At 40.7% G+C, this 13,671-nt stretch overlaps 1 protein-coding gene across 15 annotated transcripts in view; it reads right to left on the bottom strand.

Annotated features, from left to right (window-relative positions):
• The window catches only part of MAST4 (microtubule associated serine/threonine kinase family member 4), a 508,313-nt gene that overhangs the window by 30,630 nt on the left and 464,012 nt on the right, over positions 1-13,671 (bottom strand). For all 15 annotated transcript variants that reach the window (XM_084880866.1, XM_084880860.1, XM_084880867.1 and 12 more), the window contains 5 exons: positions 9,430-9,638; positions 7,578-7,716; positions 6,081-6,213; positions 5,058-5,223; positions 2,954-3,055 (listed from right to left, as the gene is read on the bottom strand). In XM_084880866.1, the coding sequence (XP_084736992.1) occupies positions 2,954-3,055; positions 5,058-5,223; positions 6,081-6,213; positions 7,578-7,716; positions 9,430-9,638 (749 nt within the window). The remainder of the gene's footprint in view (positions 1-2,953; positions 3,056-5,057; positions 5,224-6,080; positions 6,214-7,577; positions 7,717-9,429; positions 9,639-13,671) is intronic.

Here is a 13,671-nt window from a genome sequence, read left to right as displayed (position 1 = left end):
AAACTGTCAAAACGAATAGACAGAAAATAGCAGTCAAGAAGAAAATGTGCAGAGAGAGAACTTGCAGCATGTGATATACAAACATGGATGTGCTGACCATCACCATAGCCCTGTCTCGCTAAATCAAGGGCAATCAAGAACCCAAGTATGCTTAGAGGGAAATGGGCAAACTATTACTGGGGAAAATTCCAACTAACGTGAACACTGAAGGGGACTCTTCAGAGAGGGTGGGCTGATTCTAGTATAATTTTAGTTACCTAGAACAACAGTTCTCTGGGACACTTGCTTGAGAGTAGAGATAGGTGTGTGCATTGTTGCTTCTCCAACGAGTAAAAATCACTCCTCAATACCCTGTCCCACACGAAGCCCTGACACCAGTTCTTTGACAGCTACTCTCATCTTTTGAACCATAAAGCACATCTGTCTACAGGTCGCACAGGGAAATAAGTTTTCTAGTCACTTCAGAGAAGAGGAAAACCAGACAGAGAGAGAAGGTAAAAGACGTTGTTCACAGAGTTCAATCAGCTCAAAGGTTGGGGAGAGGAGGCACCATTTCTGTATCCCATGTGTCCAAAGGGGAAAGCATGAGATGACACACACAGAAAATGGAAACAACATGCCAGCAGTGGCAATGTCCTCGAGGTTCTATTATGGTTCTCACAATAATCCGGGGAGGTGCTACTATATGCTTCATTTTATAGGTGAGAATATGAGGCACAGAAAGGGGACCAAATGGCCCATGGTCACACAGCTGAGATTTAGAATTATTTATTGATGGATTGGTGTGTGCTTTTTTGGTTTTTGTTTTTTTAAAGAAAGAGAGAAACATTGATTTGTTGTTCCCCTTGTTTATGTACTTATTGGTTGATTCTTGTATGCACCCTGACTGAGAACTGAACCCAAAAGCTTGGCATGTCAGGATTGATGCTCTAACCAAGTGACTACCTGACCAGGACCATAGCTGAGATTTAAACTCAATCTGTCTCCAGCCTTTGTGCCCTTACCTTCATTGATGCTACCCTTCCTAGTTTAAGGCTCACTCATCCACTGAAAAAGGCAAAGTGAAATAAGCCAGGCAGTGAAAGAAAAATACCACATGGTCTCACTCATTTATGGATAATGAACATTATAACCCATTGGAAAAAAGATAGATACAGAGACAGAGAAGCATCGAAAAGACTGTCAAATTACAGCAGGAAGGCTGGGGAGTATTGGGAAGTGGTGGTAAGAGTCCAACCGAAGGACTCGTATGCATGCATATAAGCACAACCAACGGACACAAGACACCGGGGGCGGGGGGGGGGGGGGGGGGAAGCTGGGGGAAGATCAATGGGGAAAAATCGGAGACATATGTATTACTATTTGTAATACTTTAAACAATAAAATTAAATTAAAAAGAAAAAGGCAAAGGGGCCCAGCCAATATGGCTCAGTGGGTGAGCATCGACTCATGAACCAGGAGGTCATGTTCAATTCCCAATCAGGGCTTATGCTAGAGTTGTAGGCTCAATCCTCAGTAGGGGGCCTGCAGGAGGCAGCCGATTGATGATTCTATCTTTCTATCCCTCTCTTCCTAAAAATCAATAAAATATATATATATTTTAAATTAATTATTTTTTTTTTTTAAAGAAAAAAAGCAAAGGAGCACATGGGATTCCAGTGAGAGATTCAACTCAAAATGGTTTTCCCAACTGAGCCCTGATTTTAAATTCTGATTCTCTAACTCAGAGTCTGTAAGATTTTTCTGTAAAGAGCCAAATAGGAAATATTTTAGGCTTTATGGGCCATCTAGTCTGTCATGACTACTCAACTTTGCCACGACAGCATGAAGGCAGCCACAAACAATGTGAATGAATGGCATCGCTGTTTCAATAAATCTTTATTTACAAATAAAGATTTAGCTCATGAGTTTTAATGAATCATCATAAACTCTGGCGGTATAGCTTTAATTACTTCAGCAAGAACAGAACTCTCCAACTAGAAAAGCTATGGGCAAATGTGGGGAACAATGTGAGATAAATATTTGGAGCTGTTGCAAAATTATTTTTGTCCTGAAAAAAAGGAGGGAGAGACTCATTTCTTCCATGTTTTCTGATATTCCTATTAAAATGCAGTAGAATGAAACAGCTCAGTAAACAACCCATCAAGCCAATTTTTACTGCTGGAAATCGTGGCTACTGTCTGCTGTGTGTGTGTATGTGTTGTATGTGTTTATATTCAATATTTAGTCTCATCTATAAAAATCTGCATAGTGAGGTGGGCTGGGACTCTATCTTGGGATCTCTAAGTCTGTCTATTCAGAATATAAGAAAGAAAAGGAAAAGAGGAAGCAGAAATAAAAAACTGGTAGCACAACTGTCAGGAAAAATAATCAGCAACTAACAAATCTATTATCGCCTTAACCCTGAAAGTCCACAGTTTTCTATCCCCTTTCTTTGTCCTTGGTACTGATCACCACGATGGCACCGCGTGGTCCAACCCCACGCACTCCTTCCCAGTGATCAGTTCAAAGCCTGTAGATGATAACACGCTGGGTCGAATCCTTCTGGGAATACATTTTTTTTTTTTAACTCCAAACAAAAAAGATGGACATCTCTAATCCTCTGTTTTGAATTATTTAAGATCCATGCTTTTCAGGCTGAAGAGTGACATGGACTTTGAGGTTTTTCTTCCGGAGAAATTTTATTAATTGAAACAAAGTAAGAATAACTTCTGCTTTGCAACAACAACAAAGACAAACATACACCCCATGCTCCTAGTGTATGTACTGCTCTGAGTCAGGAAAAAAAATCCAGAATACTATTGTTATAATGTGTTGTGGTCATGTTCTACATCAACTAACAGATGTTTCCTATGCAAAAAAACAAGAAAGAGGGACAAGCACAAACCTCTGAGTGTTGCACACAGACATTATTTCTTGCGTATTAGCCAAATTAAAGCACATGTGCTCTAACCTGTTCCCAGTCTCTCCAGGGGGTTCTGCCTGAGCAGCAAGGTGATCAGATCTTGGGCGTCTGGCGGTGGCGCCTCATCCTTCTCAGGCCAGTTGATCTCATCTAGGAGGAAGAGAAGTCATTTACAACTTGATTGCTCAAATGGTGGTCCATGTCCCAGCACATGGACGTCCACTGGGAGACTGTTAGAAAGGCAGGCTTTCAGGCCCCACCCCAGACCCACGGAATCAGAGAGAGCATGTTAACAGGCTCTCTGGTTGATTCCTAGGCTCAGGCAAGTTTTAGAAGCATGTTTCACAAGACATGAAGAGCACAGCTTTCAGCAAGGCAGGGAGATGCTACTCAATAAGCGGTATCTTGGTTGAGCATTGTCCCATGCACAAAAAGGTCAATGGTTCGATTCCCAGGAAGGGCACATGCCCAGGATGTGGGTTCAATCCCTGGTAGGGGTACATACAGGAGGGAACCAATTGATATTTCTCTCTCCCCCACTCCCTTCCTCTCTCTAAAATTAATAAAAACATAAAAAAAAATAAGTGGTATCTTTCCTTCATCTTTTTGATTCATATTTCTTTAGTGAAATTGGTTCACAATAAATTGCTCTTTCTAGTTATGACAAGGATGTCATAGAGTGGCAACTCTAAACACCTGCACCCATTCAGGGATGATCTAAGTAAGGTTTTCTCTCCTACTATCCTCAGCCATAGAGTTCTGCAACTCCAAGAAAAAAAAAGTAATTTCATAAATACAACTATTTCCAGAGACAAAGGAAAGGTCCAAATGCTAATGTCAATAGGAGAAAAACAAGTTCAAAGTAATCATAGTAGTGGAAGTATTTAAAATCTGTCATAAATATTAGACTATGTTCTACATTCTAAAGGCGTTTGCCTAGAGATAGGTATGCATGCATGTGTGTATGGAAATGCAATAAAAACATGAGTTATTTCTGTGTGTGCCTGCCTCTAGCTTCTTCTGCCGCAGTTTAAATCTGATTTGGAAAAGAAAACATGAATATGCATCTGAGCCGTAAGGCATGGAGAACAAAGCCAGCATTTGCTGCTTGTGTTAATTAAACAGTTGATTCCTCTTGCCATTCAGGCCTTGGAATGTCAGAAAACAGCCTAGTTATAAATCCATAAACAGCTCAGATATTGCATAAAAGGGTTATTCACTGCAGGCGACTCACAAATCTACTTTGTTAAAGTTTACAAATATGTCTGACTTGCAAAGTCAATGACAGAAAATAATGCTGTGGTTAAAGGGCTCCAAAATTAATTTCCTCCCGTTCCCATGGCTGGATCCCATAAATGCAATCCAGAATGGACCAGAGGTAGGTGATGGGGATACCAGTAATGACTGACAAACTTTCAGAAAAGAGGCCTTTTTGGTCTATGGTTAGAGGAAATTTATAAACACAGCAGGTAGGGTAGTAATAGAGCCTATTTAATTATCATTTAGTTTTGCCAGGAGCCACATAATAATAGTTAGGGTCAGCTTGCAGGTTAAGATCTAAAGGTTATTGAATTTTAAATGAAAGATGAACAGCTGTTGCAGAAATAACATTACGCCATAATAACTACCAATGAAATCATTAACAATCTGTGGATTAAATTTGCCTCCTTCCCATTCTCATTATTTGTTATTTGGTAGACATTTGTTTTAGGATTTATTACATTTCTGTTAATTTCTTTGTTGTGCCTTTAGCCATTTTTTCCCATTTATGTAAGTGTTACCACATTAACCTTCTCTTCCCAGGGCAGCTTTGCTACAATGGAAAGGAAGACCGGACAGCAATGAGCTCATTTGCAAGTCCCACACCAATTTCTTTTGCAGAAAAAGCACACCATAAACATCAGTTACATTGCCAGTACATTTCCAAATTCCATGTTAACAAAACTTCCTCAGATCCATTTTCAACCCAAATTGCTCTCTCGATATTGTGAAAGCCAGTTATGTGCGATGATGAGTGAGTTCTCTTAATCTGTTGGCTAAATTGTTTGACAAAGGTTAACATTTTAGTAGTCAATTCAGCGATACTTCATAAAATTACATTCAATAGCTGCTTCCCAACAGGGGCTTCAAGATAACTCCTGATGATATTTACCACTGATGACTTGTCCAAATAGCTCTTCTGGAGTGTCCCCAAAGAATGGCACGCATCCAACCAGAAATTCATAGAGGATAATGCCCATGGCCCACCAGTCCACAGGCTTCCCGTAGCCCTGCCTCAGAATCACTTCTGGGGCAATGTATTCAGGTGTGCCGCAGACCTAAAAGATGATTGCAATATTAGAATAATTGGGAATATTGGACGTAAATTAAAATGAGCAGCAGGGCCAAACATCAATTATTTTGCCCAGAGTGCACCTGCTCAACCACATGGAACCACATGGACAAAGGACGTAAAAACAGCACTGATAAGTTGGCATCCCTAATACCAAGGGCAGTAATTCCTGTAAATAAAGGGACGGTTTACAATTCTATTCTAATGTCAAACTATCTGTAACATGCCATTTCAAGCAAATCGCTTGACCCTGTTTGGTGGCTTTACCTATTTTACAATATTAAACACATCTATGATCCTTAAATGTAAAATCATGTCTTTTTTTTATCTGTCAATCTCAGAGATAGTTTTAGCATTTGTGTGGCCCAAATGTATTCACATCCTGGTTACTTTATAAAAGCGTGACAGTTGAGATGTGTTTACCGTAAGTAACTTTACAATGAACAGATTGTGGGCACATGGTAATGAGGCATGCTTAAAGGGAAATGGGCCATGGCTCAGATTTTAGCACCCGTGATTGCACGATGCATCATGAGCTTCACGAGTACTCTACTGAGACTCCTGAATTCCTCACAAAAACAGCTCTCCATTTGTCTCTCTCACACTCCTACTTGTGTGCAATTAGGCTGTTCATCTTGCTAATAGACCATAATGTTGGGGGAGGGATGCGGAGGAATGGACAGTTCAAAGAGGCCTACGGAGAAAAATGGAGGCAATTTGCACTTTATTAAATGTAAGGCCTATACAGACATCTAAACCCTCAGCACTGATGCTGATTCCGAAATTCACTGGCAATACCGCACTCTGTGTTTCTCTGTAGACCCGAACAGCATGTAAGCTTACCTGTTTGTCTAGGAACTCGCGAGCATCCTTCTCAATATGACCCTCATAAAGATTGGTAGTCATGCTCATCAGTCCCACCTTGGATAATCCAAAATCTGTCAGCTTGATGTGCCCCATGGAGGTGACCAACAAACTACAAATCAGAGAGACATACATTACAACACTCACTTTGCAGCTCATTCTATTTTTTTTTTTTTTTTAACTCTCTCCCTTCTCTTGTCAACTGTAAGACTATTTAGTATATATATGTCAACCTTATGAGAAACCCAGCCTGGGAAGAGACAAAATCACAGGAAGATGTCAGATATGTGCATCTGGCAGCTGAGTAGAATTCACAAGGAAAGGCCAGAGACCAGGCCCAGCTGATCTTTGCTGGAGCAGCCACGTACACTATCATCTACAACCTGAAACTCTCAGAAAATTCCAGTGTGGAACTCTGACATCTACTTTTTTCAGAGTAAGACAACAGAAAAGAAAAGGGTACAATAATATACCATGTCACACATCAGGAACTAAGATAAGCAACCCATCTGTGACTCAAATGAGACCTAAGATAAGGAGCTGGGACTGGAAAATGTAGCATTGTTTCAGATTTCAACTTCTGAGTTAAATTTACATTTCTATGCATTAGCACAAAACCTACATTTCTTATACATGCATCACATTCACATTTGACAGCTTTATGAATTTATATTTTTAAAGTTTTTCATTTTAGAGAAAAATTAAAGTGTTAATTAACATTTTATAGGAACAGAGGAGTTGGGGTAAAAAAGCTACTAAAAGCAAATATGATAAAATTCTAATAGTTGTCTTTGCTCAGTAATGCTGTGCATTTCTAAAAATATATAAAGAAAAATGTTTTTTTCCACTTTCCAAGTTTTCTGGAATAAATAAACCTAAGTTAAATTTATCATTCGACTTTCTGCGCACATAAAAGCTATACATATTAACATGTAATGCATTTAGAGGCTTTTCAAATGTGAAGCATGAAACATTTAATAACTGGCATCGAGATGAATAACTAGTCATTTGGAGAAAAATGGTCTATCTATGTCTCAAGTCAGATACCATAATGAACTCTACACAGATTTTAAAATTTTACATCCAATTATGAATAAAACAGAATAGAATATCAAGCAAATCACCTTTCAGTACAAAAGGATTATATAAGCATGATACCAATGCAGAAACTATCCAGAAAACTAGTAGCAGCGTCTGTAGCTATTCATTAGTTTATAGACTAAAGCCTTTCAAAAAATTAACTAACCCTGATCAAAGTCATCTTTTTCTTTTGTTTCTTATAAGCTATTATTATAAGCATCACAGCTTTAAAGGATTATACCATATATACTTTAAAATAACTCATTTGGACACATTATGGGAGGATTTTAAAATGTGTAAAAGAGTATTAAAAGAAAACAGTTTTATAGACCTAAGGAAATTTTTATATTGTGGTAAAAAAAAAAAAAAAAAGATATATTTCATCAGTGCACTTACTTGTCTGGTTTCAAATCCCTGTGGACTATTCCATAATTGTGCAGATATTCCAAGGCCAGGACCGTCTCAGCAAAGTACATTCGGGCCATATCCACAGGGAGAGGACCCATGTTCTTCATTAAGGTGGCACAGTCACCCCCTAGGAAACACAAGAAAGAGACTGATGAGGTATAGCCTTGGCCAGGATTGAAGAAGACCAGCCTAGTTTAGTCTTCGGATTTTCAAAGCAGAATGGCCTTTACTCACAGACATGGCATATCACATCACAGGTGGAGACTGTGTGTTAAGTAACCATGCTTCTCATTAAGATGTGGTGTGGAGAAAATACAGATTTTTATTCAAGAAGCAGTACTCTGAAGAGAGCAGGTTTGGCTCTGATGTGGAGTTGAAAACTGAAAAACCACTAGAGTAATTTTAGGAACATGGTGACAATTTAAAATATGCCCGTGAAGACCACAGATTCTGGAATCTGGCTGCCTGAGTTCAATCCTAACCTCTGAGTGGGCAGATCTTAGAGAAACTCCTCTTGGTTCTTTTATCAGTAATATCAGTGTAGTAACAGTGTCACTCCTCCCAGGATTATTGTGAAGATTAAGTGAGACAATCTATGAAAAGATTTGAGGATATTGCCAACACACATTGAACACATGATAAATGGTAGTTGTTAAAATAACCACAACAAAGGTTAATAAAGCAAAGTACTGGTATGGGAAAACACCAATGGGTAGTATTCAGACAAGCTATATTTTTGTTTTATATCTACACCGAATATCTAGTAAGTCTCCCCCCTTCTTGGGTTTCAGTTCTTTCATCGGCAAAAGGAAATAGTTGAACTAAAAGATATTTAAGGTTTCTTTCAGTTTTATAGTTTTGGGACTCTGTTCAAACAATTACAAGAGCTTAAATTAATGCTTTAAACATTGTTTTGGCCCTTGCTTAATAAAATTAGTTTTATTAACTGTGTATGTCAACAAGTGACTGAGAAATGAGTCACAGTGACAGCACTGGCTGGTGTGGCTCAGTTCGTTGAGCATCCTCCCATGTACCAAAGGGTTGCTGGTTCGATTCCCAGGAAGGGTGCATCCCCAGGTTGTGAGTTCAATCCCAGGTGGGGTGTGTATGTGGTAACTGATCCAAGTTTCTCTCTCACATCCATGTTTCCCTCACGTCAATGTTTCTCTCTCTCCTTCTCAATTTATCACTCTCTCTAAATCAACAAAAAACATTTTTTTTTTTTTACAAGGTCACAGTGACAGAAGTGATCCAAGGCTAGGCTTCTGTCAGCTCACTGGGAAGTGAGAAAAGGGGGCCTTGGAGACAGGATCCAGGAGGTTATCTGGGATGAGCTGCCGCTGCCCATTGCTCCCTGCTTGCAAGTCTCCTGGGGCCCCTCAGTGTTCAGGAGATGCAGGAATGTGGGGGCAATCTGTAGGGAAAGGTGGGGGCATGCTTCCAGGAGGGAGAATGCAGAAAGGATGTACTTTTAATTAATTCTTTAAGAGATCAATTGTAATGAATGCTGTCACGATATGTGATAAAAAGAAGAAACAATCCATCAATATATTCTAAATTTAATGACTAACTGAGAGGAGAAAATAAGAATTAAAAGCTATCAAAAAAAGAACAACCACCTTTTCCCAAATAGCACTAAATTCCCCTTTGTTATGGTAGAGCAGGCTCTTTACAAGCAATTATCACAAGATAATGACCGAGACACAGCCATCTCCTTGCCCGGCTCCGGTTCCTGGGTGGACACAGCTATGATGTCACCCAAACAGAGAGAGCTTCAGCCACACCAACGAGCAAGGCATCTCGGCCCAGGGGTCATATTCTCCGTGTCAGGCTGCCTTACCTTCCACGTACTCCATGACCATGCACAGGTGGCGCCTGGTTTCGAAGGAGCAGTACATGCTGACCACAAAGGGGTTCTCCGCGAATGTCAGGATGTCCCGCTCCACGAAGGCCTGCTGGACCTGGTTCCGGAGGAGGAGGTTCTGCTTATTGATCTTCTTCATGGCGAAGCGCTGCCGGGACTCCTTATGCCGGACGAAGTAGACTGCCCTGAAAAGGAGCGTGAGAGTTGGGGTTCACAGGAAGACGGGGTGCTTCTGAGCACAGTAACCAGGTGGTCAGGTACTCTATTTCAGTCCACACGCCAGGCGGAGTTCAACTCCCACAAACTACACTGGCTGCTACCAACATCCGCTTCAAGCCAAGTGCCTTTGGCTGGATTGATTTTTTATTTTATTTTGTTCCTTCAATAAAGATTACAGGTCATAAATAAGACATCAAATCCATCTTCACGGCTGAAGGAAGGAAAAGTCTCCAGAGTGGGCTATTTTCCAATAGCTACCTGATGTTTTCAGTTCCACAAACAAAACAAAATCCAATATAGAAGTCAGAAGAGGAGAGAATTAACAAAAGCACATACAGATTATGAGAGCAAGATCCTTCCTGACATTAGAAACCTGTGAGGCATTTTTCCTCCCGACTACAAAAAATATCTTTTATGTGATACCCTTGGAATCTGCAACAGGACCATAGCTTTTTAGAGTAATAGGCTTCCCACTAGAGAGATCTTTACCTCCCAGATAAATGAAGAGTGTATAACAGGTCAACTAATGCTGTTCGGCAGCAAAGAATTGTATATTTACTCACTGCAGACCTTGGCATAAGAAACACCTGTGCCTGGTTCAACAGGAAATGCATTTCCCAACGCAAAAAGGAGCCAATAATACACTGACTTCTGCCCCATCCAACCTCTAGCCGAGGTGTCAGGCAACTTTATGGTAAAATTGGTAGGCTGCGTTGAATCTGTGCCAAAAGCCTCACTAAAATACTCAATAGGAGGGACTGATGGACTTTCCACATATTCCACGACCTTGCACTGGACTCCCTGAGGTTTGAACGTTGTAGAAAAAAGGAATAATTAGGAGGAGTATTACTAGTAAAACCCCACCTGGAAATGACGAGCAATGAGGAAGAGGCTTTGGACCAACTCCTTTTCTCATTAGCTTCTCCTCATGTGTCATTACTGTGGGAGCACAGACTTGAACTCCCAGGTTAGGTAATGCTCAGATAGGTAATAATTTACCAAAAGAGCCATCACTTGTTAGAATTGTGTAATAGGTTACATGAGGCTACCCTGCAACAAATGCAATGATCAAATAAGTCGTAATTTATCTAAAAGCAATCAATCACAGCACGGTATATCCAATGGTCTGCCTCCTGAAACAAGGGGTCATCTGATCTGAGGTGCATTTTCCACTACTTATTTTCACTGTCAGTGAAATGAATATAGGGGAACTAAGACACCCTATGTTCTTGCTTAGGCCATACAACAGGGTGGTCCACTGACATGAATCTTAAGTACATTCCATTTCAGTTTAATCAAAGTTCACATTTCCCCCTTAATTGTTCAACCAGGAAATCATTTTTCTTTCAAGTATGTGTATCTCTATTTTTGTCTTCTCTTTGTATCCATCTTTTCCTTTCATTCACAAAATCACACTTTTTATTTTGGTCTCTGTTTAAACATTACTTTTTTTTTTCTTTACACAGAAGCTGGCTCACTAGGTGCTCATGCTTTCCCCGTGGACTAGGACCACATCAGGATGCCCCCAAACCCAGGCTCCCACTAGCTGGGCTGACTTTCACACCAGTTTCTCTGGCTAGGCTTGATATCATGATTAACTAATGTAAAAAAATATTTAGATGGATGAAACAGGAGGGTGAGAAGAAAAAGCATCACTGTTTATAAGAAAACTATAGAGGCATGGTGCACAAAATTCGTGCACTGAGGGGGGTTGTCCCTCAGCCTGGTCTGCGCCCCCTCACAGTCTGGGACCCCTGCCAGTTTGTGGCTGGATGGCCTTCTGCTGCTGCACGGCCTGCTGCATGAGCTTCAGCAGCTGCTGCATATGCACGGGCTGGGCCACCCCAGTCCATCCTGTGAATACCATCGAGTGGGTGAGTCAAGCATGGAGGCAGGCTCACCCTGAGTTCTCTGTGCTTCCCTGAGTCACTGAGTTTTTCAGACTGATTGCCTTCTACAAAGAACGGCACTGGGATCGGGCCTGAGCTGGCAGTCGGACATCCCTCTCGCAGTCTGGCAGGTGGCCAGGGAGGAACCCAAATTGAGGCCAGGCATTGCTTTGCTCATGCTCATCTTGGCCTGCTGTGCCTGCTGCCACTGCTAGGTAATGATGCCTTGGAGTCAGGAGAGGCTCACTCCATGGCAGCTGCACTTGCCAGCTGTGAGCCTGGCTTCTGGCCAAGCTGCACTCCTCCTGTGGGAGCGCACTGACCACCAGGGGGCAGCTCCTGCATTGAGCATCTTCCCTCTGGTGGGTCAGTGCACATCACAGCGACCAATTATTCTGCCTAATGGTTGCTTAAGGCTTTTATTATATGGGTTAAATAGAATGTTTTGGAAAGAGAGTTACTAAATATAATTCCTATTGCTTTAGTATGGGTGAAAAGATTTCCAAAATTAAGAAAATAATAAAAATCTAGGTTCTTACATTCAGTTTGCTTCAAGTTCTTCATCTTTAAAGAAGTTCAAGTTGGAAAAAAGAAGTAAGGTATAAGTGTGTTTATAGTGGCTGTCATAAAAAGACCTTAACATCAAAAGACTAGTAAATTCACATATATTTAGGTTAAGTTAAAATGTTTAAAATACATGTCATTTATTAATGATTTCCTACTTTGATCAACTTTTTAGTTAACCAACCCACTACTCATTCTTTCTAAATCAGATTAAAGGCTTTTCTTTTTTCGACTACTGATTGAATAAAATAAAAATCCAAAGAAAACCTGAGCTTCGCCTACACAGATGCTGGGAGCAGGACAGACAGATGCATGGCTGCCTAGGAAATAACTTGGCCTTCCCTTTGATGTAAGACAAGCACCAGTAAACAAATGCTGCCACGAAGAGGAGTTTTTGAAATAGTTAATGAAATTTGGAAATCATAATGTTAAAAGAAAGATAGCATCCTTATATTATCACTTGCCTATCCAGGAGAGTAATTGGAACAGAGCTTACTTTCCACCTCTCCTTTCAATATTTAATTCTGAGCAGGCTTTGGTGCTGAGGACCCAGACATGTGACATCACTAACTCCACTGCTGGCCTCTCAGAAGGCTGCTATTTTGATTTTCTGTCAAGCATCACCATTTCTTCCATGAATAACTGTTCAGCAGTGTGTCTAAGAGCAACAGGGAGCAGAGGAAGAAGAATGGAGGTGTACACAATTTTATGAAAGAGCAGAAGAGAGTGCTGCCTCAGGCCCCACTTAACGGCCATCCAGACAAGGTTTTTGGTGGCACTGTGTGAAAAATGGCTGCAACCTTTCTTCTCAGATTTTGAGTTCATAACGTTTGGTTTGACTTTCTGCTTTCCCTTGCTATGATGTGCTTAAAATGATCAGCTAATCCTTAGGAAATGGACCTAAACCAAGTGAAATTAATCCTTTAGGCAGCTTGAGCTATCTCTGCCTCAGGACACACGTATCTTGATCAAGTTGCAAAAGTCAACTAGACTTCTTAATTAGAATTTCTTTTGTCTTATGTTCTTCATTTTTACGTGTCTGTACTGCTTTAGGATGATTATTTCTTAGTGCTGACATTTGTTTATTTAATAATAATCGATGTCTTTCACATACACCTTTCTGGTTAATCAAGGTTCCAACTCTACTTTAAGTAAGGAGAAAGAGAGCGAGAGCGAGAGCGAGGGCGAGAATGAGAGCGAGAGCAGAGAGAGAAAGAGAGAGAGAGAGAGAGAGAGAGAGAGAGATTGAAAAGGAGAAACAGAGAGTCAGATAGTAATCAATAGACAGATAATCTAACAGTGTTAAGCAGAGCTGTAAATCTCCCTAGATGATAACACTGGAGTGAAGTGATTCAGCCCCACACCCCTTTGCTTTCTGGCCCCAAGGTAGTTTTCTTTGAAAAGGCTGCATCTCTCTTTTCCTACACTGACCTCCCTGTGAAATAGGAAAATTTAAGGGTGGGAAGTGATGTGGAGAGCAGGGATGCCTGGGGCCTGAGTTCTCTCTGGGCCAAACTCCGCTCCACCCGTGCAGAACTGAGGTGTG

This window comes from Pipistrellus hanaki (genome assembly GCF_964339955.1).
Source record: "Pipistrellus hanaki genome assembly, chromosome: 4".
NCBI lineage: Eukaryota > Metazoa > Chordata > Mammalia > Chiroptera > Vespertilionidae > Pipistrellus > Pipistrellus hanaki.
Note: the sequence above shows the minus strand (reverse complement) of the source record. Positions and strands in the feature narration are given on the sequence as shown.